General features: G+C 56.3%; 1 protein-coding gene across 2 annotated transcripts in view; it reads right to left on the bottom strand.

Annotated features, from left to right (window-relative positions):
* Nucleotides 1-1676: 1676 nt before the first annotated feature.
* Nucleotides 1677-13416, bottom strand: part of TNFAIP8L1 (TNF alpha induced protein 8 like 1) — a 13597-nt gene continuing 1857 nt past the window's right edge. Inside the window, exon 2 of one of the 2 annotated variants that reach the window (XM_032883655.1) lies at nucleotides 1677-2574. In XM_032883655.1, the coding sequence (XP_032739546.1) occupies nucleotides 2006-2566 (561 nt within the window). In that variant the 5' untranslated portion in view covers nucleotides 2567-2574 and the 3' untranslated portion in view covers nucleotides 1677-2005. The remainder of the gene's footprint in view (nucleotides 2575-13416) is intronic. The other variant, XM_032883657.1, reaches the window with a different exon arrangement.

Genomic DNA, 13416 nt, shown 5'->3' with positions numbered 1-13416 from the left:
CAGGACATCCGGATGCAAACTAGTCATCCTTGCCCCCACCAGCCATTTGCAGGCATCTTTCTAGATCTTTCTGCTAGACTCAAAAGGGAAGCCACCCTGGCCCTGGGGTCTTTGTTCACTGAGCTAAGCCGAACCCTCCCTTGTTTGGGTGCGCAGAGCCAAGCACTGCAGGCCTGAGCTTCTTCCCTCCCGGGCCCCAGGGAGCGGACCTTGAACCTCTCAGCGAGGACCTCAGGTGTGTGACGTGTGTGATGTTACACGCGAGCTCAGTTTGAAAAGCAGGAGCCCTGGGAGGGCAAGAGAAAGCTGTTAGCAACAGCATTTTACTCGCTAGTCCCACATAATGCAAACAGATGTGTGCTTTTATTGAAACAGTTCTGTAGTGCTCTTTGGTTTTTCTAAATTAAATCTCAAAATTTTACGAAGAGTCAGGATAGGCCGGACAGCCCCCTGGGGCACCAGTCACAAAGCGATGTGCACATGGATGCGTTCAGAGTGCAAAGCCCAGGACAAAGGCTTGCTTTCCGCTGGGGCTTTTCAGGTGCTCAGGACGCACATTTGGTCTCAAACGGAAGATGGGAGGACTGGTTTGCCTTAGTGGGGTGGGGCAGGGGTGGGAAGAGCTGGGTCCCCGGTGGGAGAACCTTGGCTTTCTCCGGGAAGCAGACACCCAACCAGAGAAAGGCTGTGGCGCACCTGGAGAAAGAGTGGCCTGTTAGCCTGGGGAAGGGCGCCAGGGGGAGGTGAAAGGGCGTGGTGGGAACTGGAGGGCCGGAGCGGCGAGGTTGACGCAGCAGCACTGGCGGCCAGTGTGGGCTCAGGTAAGTGTCCGGGAAAAATCCCATGTCTAGATGGTTACGTGCACTTTCCTTAATGCCTGGTGTCTCAAACAACGGATGGGGCCCACCACACCGGTCTTGTCAGGTGTGCAGGCCTCCCGTTTGAAAACTTTGCCCCCCAGACCTCGTCCCCCCTCCCCTGCCCTGCAGGTGCCCCGAACAACCTCCCCAGGCCTGCCAGGGCGCACCTGCTGCCCGCTAGGACGCAGCTACACTCCCACGCCCCTCACCCCCCCGTCCATCTGCACCCTGAGCGGAGCATCACTGCATCCTCTCGGTGTTGCCAAAGCCAAAATCCGTTGAGCATTGCCTTCTGAGGTCTGGTCACAGCTGCCGTTGGTCTGCCAAACATGTGAGATAATCGTCTTCAAGTGGGCATGCGTCACAGATGGCTTTACCCTGGAGCCCCGAGTCAGGAGCATGCTCTGTCCCCTCCCACGTGGGAGTCTGGGCTGCGATTCCAGCCCCATCAAGGCATTCTTGCTGACAGCAGACCCCCTCAACGGTCTCCTGGGCTCCTGGTGCTCCTGGGGCTGCTGGAACCGAGTGCCCCCGGCCCAGCAGTGGCAGCAACAGAAAGGTGTTCCCTCTTGTTCTGGAGGCCAGAAGCCTGCGATCCGGGTGTCGGCTGGGCCGTTCCAGGCAGCTCCCCCCAGTTTCAAAAGTTACCCTTCCTACAAGGACCGGGGGCCCAGCCATATACCAGTGTGACCTCATCTTAACTAATGATATCTGCAATGACCCTATTCCCCAAGAAGGTCCCATTCAAAGGTCCTGGGGGCTACAACTTCAAAGAATCTGGGGAGACGCAACTCACCCTGTAACACTCCCTTTCTTCTGGTTCCCCATGACCCTTCACGTCATTAAGTGGCAAATGCCAACTTCTGGGGCCTCTGGTGGCTGGAGGGGTGGCATGGGTCAGGTCAGGCAGGCCAGGGCAGGCAGCAGTCTTGGGGTGCCCCGGGAGGCGGCAGGCTGGCAGGCTGAGCTCTTCTCCTCCGGAGACGGGGTGGATGGGGAGGCGACAAGAGTCCTTAAAGCCACTGCCTCCCACAGATTAGCATCCTCTCCAAAGGGACGGTTTGGCCGGAACTGGATGGGAGAAAGGAGGTTCTGGCGTCGTCCCGCCCCCGCCCCCACAGGCAACCCAGCTCCGAGGTCATAGGTCATATGCTGCCCTCGTCCAGCATCCTGGTGAGGCCCTCGCAGATGCGGCGCAGGTGCGAGCGGTAGGGCTCGGCGGGGCCGTAGAGCGCCGCCAGGAAGTCGCAGTCGGCCAAGTGGCCGAAGACGTGGTTGATGCGGCCGTGGGACTTGGCGGTCAGGTGCGCGCCCACGGCCTGGTGCAGCAGGTCCCGGCACTCGTGCAGGGCGGCGGCCAGCACGCGCCGGTCGAAGGTGAACTCCACCTGGCGGAAGCTGACGGCGGTCATGGCCGCGCAGCGCGCCCTCTGGCGGAAGCGCTGCAGCAGCGCCAGATCCTCGCCGCCCAGCCTGCCGCCGCGCAGCAGCACGCCCAGCTTCACAGCCACCTTGACCAGGTTCTTGAGCACCTTCTGGGCCTCCTTGCGGCTGCGGGTGAACTCCTTGATGGCGCGGTACAGCTCGTCCAGCACCTCGCTGCTCGTGTCGTCTATGAACACGGCCACCGTGGCCTTGGACGCCATCTTGCTCAGGAGCTTCTTCTGGGCCTGCAGGGCCAGGCTCTTGGTGCTGAAGGCATCCATCGGCCCTGCCAGGAGGAGAGGCACACTGGGCGTCAGTCCCCACGGCCCCTGCCCTTGCAGGACCTTCCCGGCAGGCCCCTTGTGTTTGCTGCCACGCTGTGCTAGTCTGTGAAATGGGCGCATGCCGGGGGCCCAGCCCCAGGGAGCCCCACCCACAAGAGCCTTTGGTTTGGCACACCTGCCCAAGCACCTGCTGGGCCCTGGGGCTGGGTGGGGGTGGAGGCATGTCAGGGACACGTGGCCCGTCCCACCCTCAGGAGCTACAAGATGCCATCACGGGGGCACCCCCGAGAGGCAGGGATGCAGGCAGGCCTCCTGGAGGAGGGAGGGACAGGTGAGAAGGTGGGCAGAGGGACGGCATACTTCACACTCTGCGGCCCAGAGGAGCTAGAGCACAGAGCACAAGAACAGGGCAGGATACCTACACAGAAAAGCCCTTGAAAACAAGCAGTCACACTGAAAAGATGGGGACCCAGAGGACCCTAAAGGGATCTAAGGGAATTCGTTTCTAAAAAGAGAAAGAGGGGCACCTGGGTGGCTCTGTTGGTTAGGTGTCTGCCTTTGGCTTGGGTCATGATCCCAGAGTCCTGGGATCGAGCCCCTGCATACGGCTCCCTACTCTTTGGGGAGTCTGCTTCTTCCTCTGCCACTCCCCCTGCTTGTGCGCTCTCTCTTTCAAATAAATAAAATCTAAAAATAAAGGAAGGAAGGAAGGACGAGAGGGAGGGAGGAGGAGGAAGGAAGGGTAAAGTCAAAAGAGTGAATGCAAAATGGTGAAATCTGGACAGGACATTCTCCAGTCCACCAGACCCACCATATCCTCCCTGTGAGCTGAGGAGAGGCTCAAGGTGAGTTATCACAGGCTGATTCCATCCCTGCCCCCCCAGTCCAGCTTGCCATTCCCCACCCTATCCTGCAGTGCAGTAGGATGGAGGTCCCAGGCCCCAAGCCCTGGGCTGTTTAGGGTGGAGGAGCCCAGTGACTACCAATTCCCCAGGCTTACTGTCCTGGCGTGTTTATAGCAGACAGCCCTGAGGCCCTCCTCCATCGAGAAATGAGTCAGGTGGACAGTAGCCTGGGCTCTGGGGCCCCAGGGGTGAGCAGGCCACGTGTGAGGTTTCTAGAAACACATTGTTCCAGCGACACCTCTGATCTGGACACACTGACTTGAGACCACTTCCGCCCAGGAAAGGGCCAGGACAATGGCCAAGAGGAACGGCAGGCCAGCTCTCAGGGCACAGTGACCAGGCCTCTGACTGCAATCTCTGTCTGTTCCTCACACCTGTCCCCATGGCTGACTTCAGATGCCCCGAGCTCTGAAGCTGCCCTCCAACCACCTCCTTCTGATGGGGCCAGAGTTCTTCCCAACCTGCACATCTGGGCATGACTCTTTCCTTCCGAGGACCAGCCAGCAGCTCCCATGGCTCCCAGGACCGGACCCCACGCCTCATTTAGGTGCCGTAACCTCCCCAGTGAATTCCTATTCATGCCCCCGGAGCCCTGGCTCCCAGGCCCCTGCCTTCTTGAAGTTTCATCCCTCAGCTCAGCTTGGAGGCCATCCCTGAACAACCACACTGATGGTAAGGCACCTCCTCTGGGCCACACAGTGCCCCAGGGACTCCCCCAACACTGCCCTGCCCCACCGCCGGCCTTCACTCCCCGGCTGGCCAGCCTCACCCCAACCTACAGGAGAGGCGAGGGGCCTGCTTCCTTACCCGCTGTGTCTTTGGAGACTCCAGAAAAATGAATGAGGCGAGCTGGAGACCCACCCCCAGCCCTCACCCAGTGTCCCAGGCCCTGATAGAAATGCACTCCCACCCTGGCCCCAGGAGGCCAGACCAGGGAGGCTGCGGGGGTGCCTGCTCAGCCCCCAGAGCCCCCACAAAGCCCGTCTTTGTGTGAGCTCACACCCCGAGAGAAGTCCCACCCCCTGGGCTGCCCCCTCGCCTGCCCTCAGAGGTCATGGTGGGCACAGGGAATGGCAGGACTGCCTTCCCTGCCCCCTACAGCATCTCCAGTGTTTGGGGTTACGCAGGCCTGGGCCAGAGCAGGGGGGCTGCAGACTCAGCACCACGTGGCGGGCCCTGAGCCCACAGCATGTGCCCATTTCATCATTTCCACCAGGCAGTAGGCTGGTTGCCAGTTTGCTAAAGAAATTACACAGGCTCAGAGAGGCTGAGCCACTTCCTTGAGGCCACACAGCTATACAGCAACTGACCGCCTCTGCAGGCCTACTCTTTTCCACCTTCACCACTTGGTGCCCGCAGATCACCTCAAGTTTCAAGGGCCAGGAGCTGTTTCACTGACAAATCTAGCCCCACTATTTAGGACCTGCTCCCAGATCTGACTGCATAGTCAAGCAACATAACTGCCTTGTGCCTCAGTTTCCCCATCTGTAAAATGGGAAAGATTGAACTAACTCTGTCCTAGGGCAGAAGATTGTGGCCAAACCCAATGCCCACCCCAGGCTGTGAGCTTTCCCTGCGCCAGGGGCTGGATGCCCCTAGTTAGAATTCTGCCATTCAGCTTCCTGAAGGCATATCCCACTTATCTGTGAGATTCTCTGGGAAAAGGGCAGCAGCAGCTTCAGGCTGCCGAAGGAGTACCTGTGCCTCCCAGATGCCCTCCCACTGGTTTCTCTAGAATGTTCTATTCAGTTCCCTACACCGGGACCACTCCTCTCCCTGTTACTCATCCTGTAAACCACTCAGTCAAGTCTCAGTGTCAGTCACCTCCTCCTGGAAGCCTCCCATGGCGCCCCACGCATGCTCTCATTTTGGCCTTGCACACCTTGATTTCACGGTTCATCTCCCTGGCCTGACAGTGCAGCCAGGGGCCAGGGCTCCCTTGTTCACACAGTGCTTCCCGTGCTCAGCCCGGGGCCTGGTACACGGCAGGCACCCCATAAGAGTTTACTGAATGCATGAAGGAAAGGACATCCACGAACATCAGAAATGAGAAGGAACCCCCAAGGCCTTGGGTTCAGTCTCCCCAGCTTACTGATGGACAAACAGGCTCAGAGAGGGAAAGGACTTTCCCTGAGTCCAGGGAGGAGGCCCAGGCACCTGGACCCCAAGGGCTCTGGAGCCCAGGCCTTGCTGCCTATCTCGGTCGCTGAGTGACCCTCGGGGGCGGGGTGGAGGGGCTCTGTCCCTCTCTGGTCCAATCTGCACATGCTGGTTGAGCGTGTTGGTTCTGGAGGGGAGTTGGGCCCCGAGCAGGACCTTTCTCCTAAGCCCAGAAGGAAAAGGGGGTGGGCAGAGGCAGCTGCAGTCTCCATCCCGGCCTCCACACTCCTAACCCCTCCAGCCAGCCCCCAGACCTGCTCACACCTGGGCCAGCCCAGCTGCGTGACCCCTTCTCCCTGACCCATTGTTCTGCCAGAAACCCCCGATCCAAGCAGGCAGACAAGGAGATGACTACAATCCCAGGGGAGCAGGCCACGGACGAAAATAAACCCCGGCCTTCCTTCCTTCCTGCACACTCCCCAGGTCTGTGGGCGGGCAAGCCAGGAGGCGGCCAGGCTGAGCCATTTCGGCCCTTCTTGGGGCAACGCCTTCCCAGAAACTGCCGAGGGGCTCCGGGGCCAGATGGTCAGTGTCCCTCGTCCGGCCACCAAGGGCCTGAGCATCCCATTATCGTCAAAGCTAAACAAGCCTCCCAGAGGACAGAGGGCTCGGCTGAACACTCATTCAGTCACCAGCGAGCATTTAGGGAGCACCAACTGTGTGCCAGGCACTGGGATATCGGGACGACCAAATGAGATCCCGTCCCTGCCTTCTGGGGGACTCCAGCTTTTAAGATGCAGGCCACCTTATTACAAAATAATTCAGGTCCCCCGTTTCCCTGAAATGGAATCTGCAGACACCACTGTCTACCTGTACCTGCCAGCTTAAAAACAAAATAGGGGGGCCTGGCTGGCTCAGTCAGTTAAGCATCTACCTTCAGCTCAGGGTCCTGGGATCAAGCCCTGCATTGGGCTCCTTGCTCAGCGGGAGCCTGCGTCTCCTTCTCCCTCTGCCCCTCCCCAAAACTCATGCATACTCTCTCTCTCTCTCTCAAAAATAAATAAAATCTTTAAAAAATTAAATCTTTAAAAACATAAACTGATGGTATAAAGGTGGTACTCCTTTTTTTAAGATTTATTTATTTATTTGACAGACAGAGATCACAAGTAGTCAGAGAGGCAGGCGGGGGTGGGGGGGAGCAGCAGGCTCCCTGCTGAGCAGAGAGCCTGATGCGGGGCTCGATCCCAGGACCCTGAGATCATGACCCAAGCTGAAGGCAGAGGCTTAGCCTACTGAGCCACCCAGGCGCCCCTAAAGGTGGTACTCTGAGTCAGCTGATGGGGGAAAGGGTCTGGGACATCCGTCTGGGTCTGTACAAATGTAAAAAGCTGTCAAGCTTGATGGTCGTAAAACTCAGTGATTTTGCTAACACACAGCAAACTGTACACTTTCCAGGGGTGGATTATGGCATGTGAATTTATATCTCAATAAAAAAAATCTGGTCTTACTCTAAAGAAGAAACATCAATGGCCAACCAGCAGCTGGAAAGTTGCTCAACCTCACTGGCTGCTAGGGAGATGCCTGTCAAAATCCTCACCGCCTCCCCTCCCCCACCACCGGTGGGGGGGCTGTGACTACAGCAACAGGCCGTCATGAGAAACTGAGGCTGGGGGCAATGAGAAATGGGGCAGCTGCTGTGAAAACCCACGTTTTGGCCATTCCTCAAACAAACACAGCCTTACCAAGCGACCCAGCAATTCCGCTCCTAGGTAGCTCCCCCAAAGCGATTAGAACGTACAAAACACGCAAGCTTGCACGTGCCTGTGCACGGCAGCATGATTCACACAGCCAAACAGTGGGGCCAATCACATGTCCCTCAATGGGTGAAGGGACACACACAGCATGTGCACCCCCTACGTGCATGTCCCACAGCCACGAGCAGGAGCAAGACGCCCCCATGTGCAGCCCATGGGGTGGATCCCGAACTCATGACACGTAGAGAGGCAACCAGACATAGAGGGCCACACGGGGTGTGAGTCCACGCATGTGAAACACCCAGAACAGGCCCCTCCATGGACGGGAAGGGGGCTCGTGGGGACTAGGAGCTGGAGGCAGACAATGGTCAGTGGGGCGGGGGTGTGTGTGACTATTGATGGGGATGGGGTCTCTTTTTGGGGAGAGGGAATGTTCTGGAAGTTGAGCACTTTAAAGTGGTGAATTTTATGGTATGTGGGTTATACCTTATCAAACTGAACACTTACTATATATATTAAGCGTATATATTTTAGGGACACCTGGGTGGCTCAGTCGGTTAAGCAGCTGCCTTCGGCTCAGGTCATGATCCCAACATCCTGGGATCGAGTCCCACATTGGGCTCCTTGCTTGGTGAAAAGCCTGCTTCTCCCTCTGCCTCTGCCTGCCACTCTGCCTGTGCTCTCTCTGACAAATAAATAAATAAAATCTTAAAAAAAACCACACACACACAAAAACCAAGTGTATATATTTTATAGCTCTCTGCCCCTTACTATGTATGTTTTATGCCTCATATTTAAAATGTTAAATAAATTGAACATTTGAAAAATCAGGATTTGGGGGTGCCTGGGTGGCTCAGTCATTGGGCACCTGCCTCCAGTTCAGGTCATGATCCTGGGGTCCTGGGATCGAGTCCCACATCGGGCTCTCTACTTGGCGGAAAGCCTGCCTCTCCCTCTCCCATCCATCTGCTTGTGTTCCTTCTCTCGCTGTCTCTCTCTCTCTGTCAAATCAATAAATAAAATCTTAAAAAATAAAAAAATAAAAAGCCATAATTAAAAAGAAAAGAAAAATCAGTATTTGGCCCATAGTGTAGTACAAACAGAAATAAAAGGGTCACACGAGTTAAGATTTGTAAATCGCTTCTGCCTTGCCAGGCACACAGTAGGCACCTACTACCGCAGGGCTGCCCAACAAGAATTCCCCACCTTTGACGCTCAGGTCCCCCGCGCTTGAGGACAGAGCGCGTCTCTTGGAGATCTGCTTATGGGGCACAGCAGTGAACTTGTAGCTACAGATTCCTATTGAAAAGAGCTCCACCTTTCCCTAAATTTACCCAGGAGCTGCAATTTGGGGACAGTCACTAAGTATTAAAACCTTGCAAAAGCCCACTTAATGGTCTGTTTCCAGCAGAACATGAGGAAGTTGTGAGCGTCAGGGGGCTACTCAAGGCACATGGCTGGATGCCTCGTGTCCCTGCTCCCTGCCCCCCAAAGCCGGAACATCCTGTTAGCACCACAAGCAAAAAGAAAGCCCTCCAAATTTCCAAAATAGTCCCCTAAGAGGAGTGTCTCCTCCTTCCAGCAAGGAAGGAGGAGACACTAGTAACCAGTGAACACAAAAACAAACGGGAAAATTTCAGGGAGAGATAAGAGCCGAGGAGGACAGGGAAGTGATGGCCAGGGACAGCAGGTGACCTTGGCCAGGACGGTCAGGAAGGCCTCTGCGGTGGAGCTGCCAAAGCTGGGAATGGAAAGACAAGATCTGGCGGAAAGGTGAGCCCGGCAGCGGAAACAGCTGTTGCAAAGTCCCTGGGGCAGGACTGTGCCTGGTGGGCTAGAGGAGCAGTGAGGATAGTGAAGGCCACTGTCTGGCCCCACAGCCCTGATATCTCCCCACAGGGACCCCAGACAGGCCCCATGACCGTGGGGGCAGCTTTCCCATCTATGAAATGGGTGTCCATGTACAGAGTCCTTGGTCCACATTCTTCCCCAGAACTGTGGAGTCCAGCCCATACCTCTTCCGTCAACCCCAGGTAAAGGCCTTCTGGGCTCGGAACTTTGTCCTGCTCCCCAGTTTGGGCACTCCAGCTCCCAAACACCCTGCAAACTGGCCATGGACCCTGATCTTGAACCTCTGGGCTGCTCTAACACCGCTTACCTGCAGAGGCAAGGACAGGAGGCAGGACTGTCCCTGAGCCTCCCCTGAGAGGTGAAGGGCACACACCAGGGAATGGTGTCCTCCCAGTGGACCCTGTTCCCTCCAGTCCCTTCAGTTTCCAAACCCAGGCCAGCGTCTATCCCGTTACAGCCACAACCGCCCTGTCTCTCCATTGCTCAGTGGGCTCCAGCCTCACCCATCCCCTCACTGCACACGCTGTGCCTCTCCCAGGGGTGGGGAGCTGGGGGCGTTCTCAGCATAAGGGTCCCCCGGCTCAGAGAGGCTTTCCCTGACACCCCAAATCATTCACCCCCGGCCTCTACCTCACCCCGCTTATTTGTGACTGTTCATTGTACTGGCCCATAGATTCATGACTCAGGGTTCCTATGCTAGGCTCGAGGCCACGAAGGTGGGTAATGGGTCTGTCCCCAGTACCCAGCCCTGGGTAGGCAATGGATCATCATCAGAGGATTGTTGAATGACTAACTGATTAATGAATGCAAACTGAAGCACAGGTAATACGGGCAGGAAATGAGGTTGGAAAGCTGCCCGGGCCCTGTTTGTTGGGAGGCCCTGGAGGTTGGGAGTGGGAAGACTCCTCCCGGCCCTCCCCCATCCCGCTGGGACTGAGCACACTGCAACCCCGGGTTGAGACCCATGGCCAAATCGATTCTCGCAAAATGCTCTCCGTAAGTTTCACCAAACTGGGATCGATCGTTGGGCTTTCAGATGTGGTTGACAAACATGTGCAGTTCTGGGCATGGGATGTCACCTGACATTCTCCTTTATGGAAACAATCCAGACAAATGTGAAACAAGGGGAATGAGAACTGCGTTCATCAGCAACGAGAGCAACAGTCCGTGCCGAACCAGATGGCAGGTGACCCCGGGGCCGGAGAGCGTCTCCTCAAGTCTCTTGTGCTTTTCACAAGGAAACCACTGTGGACCCGACACACTGTTGAGTTTAATTCTCATCACTGGCATTCTCTTCATCACTTTCTCGAGTTCTGCCAGGAGCTGGCAAACTATGGCCCACTGCTCGTTTTTGTAAATAAAGTTTTATTGGCACATGGCCGCAGCCATTCCTTCCATACCATCTAGGGCTGTTTCCGCACCATAACGGCAGCCTTGGGCCTGTATGGCTTACAGAGCTGAAAATATTTATTCTCGGGCCTTCCTAGAAAAAGTATGCCAGCCCCTGGTCTAGACCATCAACAGTACAATAAAGCAAACCCCGATGTGTAGTAGTTGCCAATTTCCACGGTGTACGTGCTCCCCCCGAGGGGCCAATTTCAAGCTTCCAACTTGATGTCAGCAAAGGTGGAACTGGGAAGAGCTGCTCATCATTTCCACCAACCACATCCAAGAGACGAAAATGACCTCAAGAGTACAGATTGTAGTAAAGTACGGTAGAATAATTAGGAAGTTATGATTTTTGACTATTTATGACATTTGCTTTTTTGTGACTTTTATCAACCTATGATTCACACAACATAAAACACGTCCTTTTAAAGTGTGCAACTCAGTGGTTTTTATATATATACACAGAGTTGTGCAACTATTGCCATTATCTAGCTCCAGAACATTCCACCACCCCAAAAAGCAACCCTGCCCCCATCAGCAGTCCACTCCCCAGCCACCACGAACCCCCTTCCCATCCATGGAGGAGCCTGGTCTGGACGTGTCACACGCGTGGACTCACTCCCTGTGTGGCCTTCTGTCTGGTTCCCTCCCTGCATGTTGTGGGCTCGGGGTCTGTCCGCGGGGCCGCGCGTGTCAACGCTTCCCTCCTTTTTATTGCCAAATAATATTCTATACCCTCATTTTAAATACAATGTAAGTTCATAGTCTGTCATTTTTAATAATGGCTGTGTTTAACAACCCAGCCATAAAAAAACCTGATGAGACAGCAAGGGGCTCTTGTGAGCCGGGCTGGGCCGGTGACAGCAGGCCCCGGGGCCACAGGGAGCCCATCCCTGCTGCATGAATTCTTCATGTCCCACACAAAGGGCATCAATAATTGATGGACCAGCTCAGCAGGGCCGGGCCGGCCTCTCCATCTCACCTCTCCAAGCCCTGGCTGCGGTGGCCCAGGAGGGCCTCCATCCACAGCAGCAAATGCCCCCGCTGTCCTTGTGCCCGCATGAGACCCGCTGCCGACACCATGGCCCCCGCGGTGTCGGGCTGTTACCAATCACCGCTCGGAACTCAGAGTTGATGCCCAATTTGGATATGGCAAAAGGAAGAGAGAAATCTGCTCGTCTGGGGGGCTTGGGGGCCTCAGTGGTTCTCAAATGGGTTCTCCAGAGCCCTGGCAGGGCCCCCCCAAGGATGAGCCGGGTCTGGCCACCTGCCGGGCGGTAGGGGGAGCCGGGACACTGCCAGCTATGGTCAGACTTCCACTGAAGCAGAGCTTGGGCACCGAGCAGGAATGACAGGAGAGCACAGACCACCCCGTACAGAAAAGACCAGGCCAGGCCCGGGCTGAGGCCCAGCAAAAGATGTTTCACAGCAAGTGGAGGAGGCCCTAATGGGGCACCAGTGTGTCTGCAGCCCCTAGGAGAGTCCCAGCTCCACCCACCTCTCCCCTCTCCACTGCCTGAATCCTAGTTCCCTGAACCCCCGGCCCTCCTTCCAACTCAAGCTCTCACACCTCCCCATCCGTCCTCCCCAAAGAGGCCACCAGAGGGCGCCGGTGATCACCGGAATCGGGACCCACTTCCTCTGCCCACAGCCCTCCACAGCTCCCCTTTTGGAAGTAAAAGCCCAAATTCTTCCCATAGTCCACAGGACCATGACCTCCTCCCCATCCCCTCCCTCTCTTTCCCTCACTCACTCTGTTCCTGTCACATGGGTCTCCTCACTGTTCCTCCAAAACTCCAGGTCCAGGCCTGCCCCAGGGCCTTTGCATGGGCTGTGTCCTCTAACTGGAATGCCCTTCCTCTCAGGTCTCCACATGGCTGTTTTTTTCTTGTCATTCAGGCCTCAGCTCAAATGTCACCTTCTCAGGGGTCCCTCCCAGATCCCCCATTTAAACTAACTTCCACATCCCTCTGTCTCTCCATCGAGTTCATGCAGTTACAGTGAAGCAGAATGATATTTCTGGATGATCACCTATGTTTCCCAAGTCCCATCTGTGAGCCAAGTGGGGGAGGACACCGACTCGGCCTTGGTCAGTGCCATGTCAGTGGGCGCCCTGTACCAGGCTTCAGCTCACAGCAGGGGCTCAGAATCTGTTGAGTGAATAAATGACCTCCCAGCTCCAGAGGGGTCTAGGATCTGAGAGCTCATCCAAAGGCCCCACAGTCCAGCCAGGGAAACTGAGGCCCAGAGAGAGACAGAGATAACCCAAGGTCACATAGGAGTGCTGCGTAACTTCCTCTGGAGTGGGGGCTCTCCCAGGTAAATGCTCCCCAACTTTCACTACCCCATTGGACAGAAGTGGAAGTTGAGGTCTGGAGAACAGTCTTAGATGATCCCAAGGACTGAGACAGAGGAAATTCCGGGAAATCGCGGGTGGGGGATCCCAGAGTTATCTGGTGGTGGAGGGGTAGGGGTAAGGGCTGCCCAGGGGAGGTACGCATGCTGTGTAAGTGGCCCAGTCCTGCCCCCCCACCTCTACATCTCTAACACCTGGGGCTGTGGACCCCCACATCTAAGTCTCTTACACCGGGGGCCATCGACAGCCCACTCCCCCAGTCTCTAACACCTGGGGCCATGGACCCGGCCCCCTCTATGTCTCTAACACCTGGGGCTGTGGACTCCCTCCCCTTCTACATCTCTGACACGTGGGTCTATGGACCCCCACCTCTACATCTCTAATACCGGGGGTTGTGGACAGCCCCCAATCTCTAACCTGGGGCTATGGACAACCCCCTGTCTCTAACACAGGGGGCCGTGGACAACCACCTCCGTCTCTAAACACCTGGGA

The sequence above is a fragment of the Lontra canadensis genome, unplaced genomic scaffold, assembly GCF_010015895.1.
Source record: "Lontra canadensis isolate GAN:19392208 unplaced genomic scaffold, GSC_riverotter_1.0 scaffold88, whole genome shotgun sequence".
NCBI classification, from domain to species: domain Eukaryota; kingdom Metazoa; phylum Chordata; class Mammalia; order Carnivora; family Mustelidae; genus Lontra; species Lontra canadensis.
This window is presented reverse-complemented; position numbering and strand designations above follow the sequence as displayed.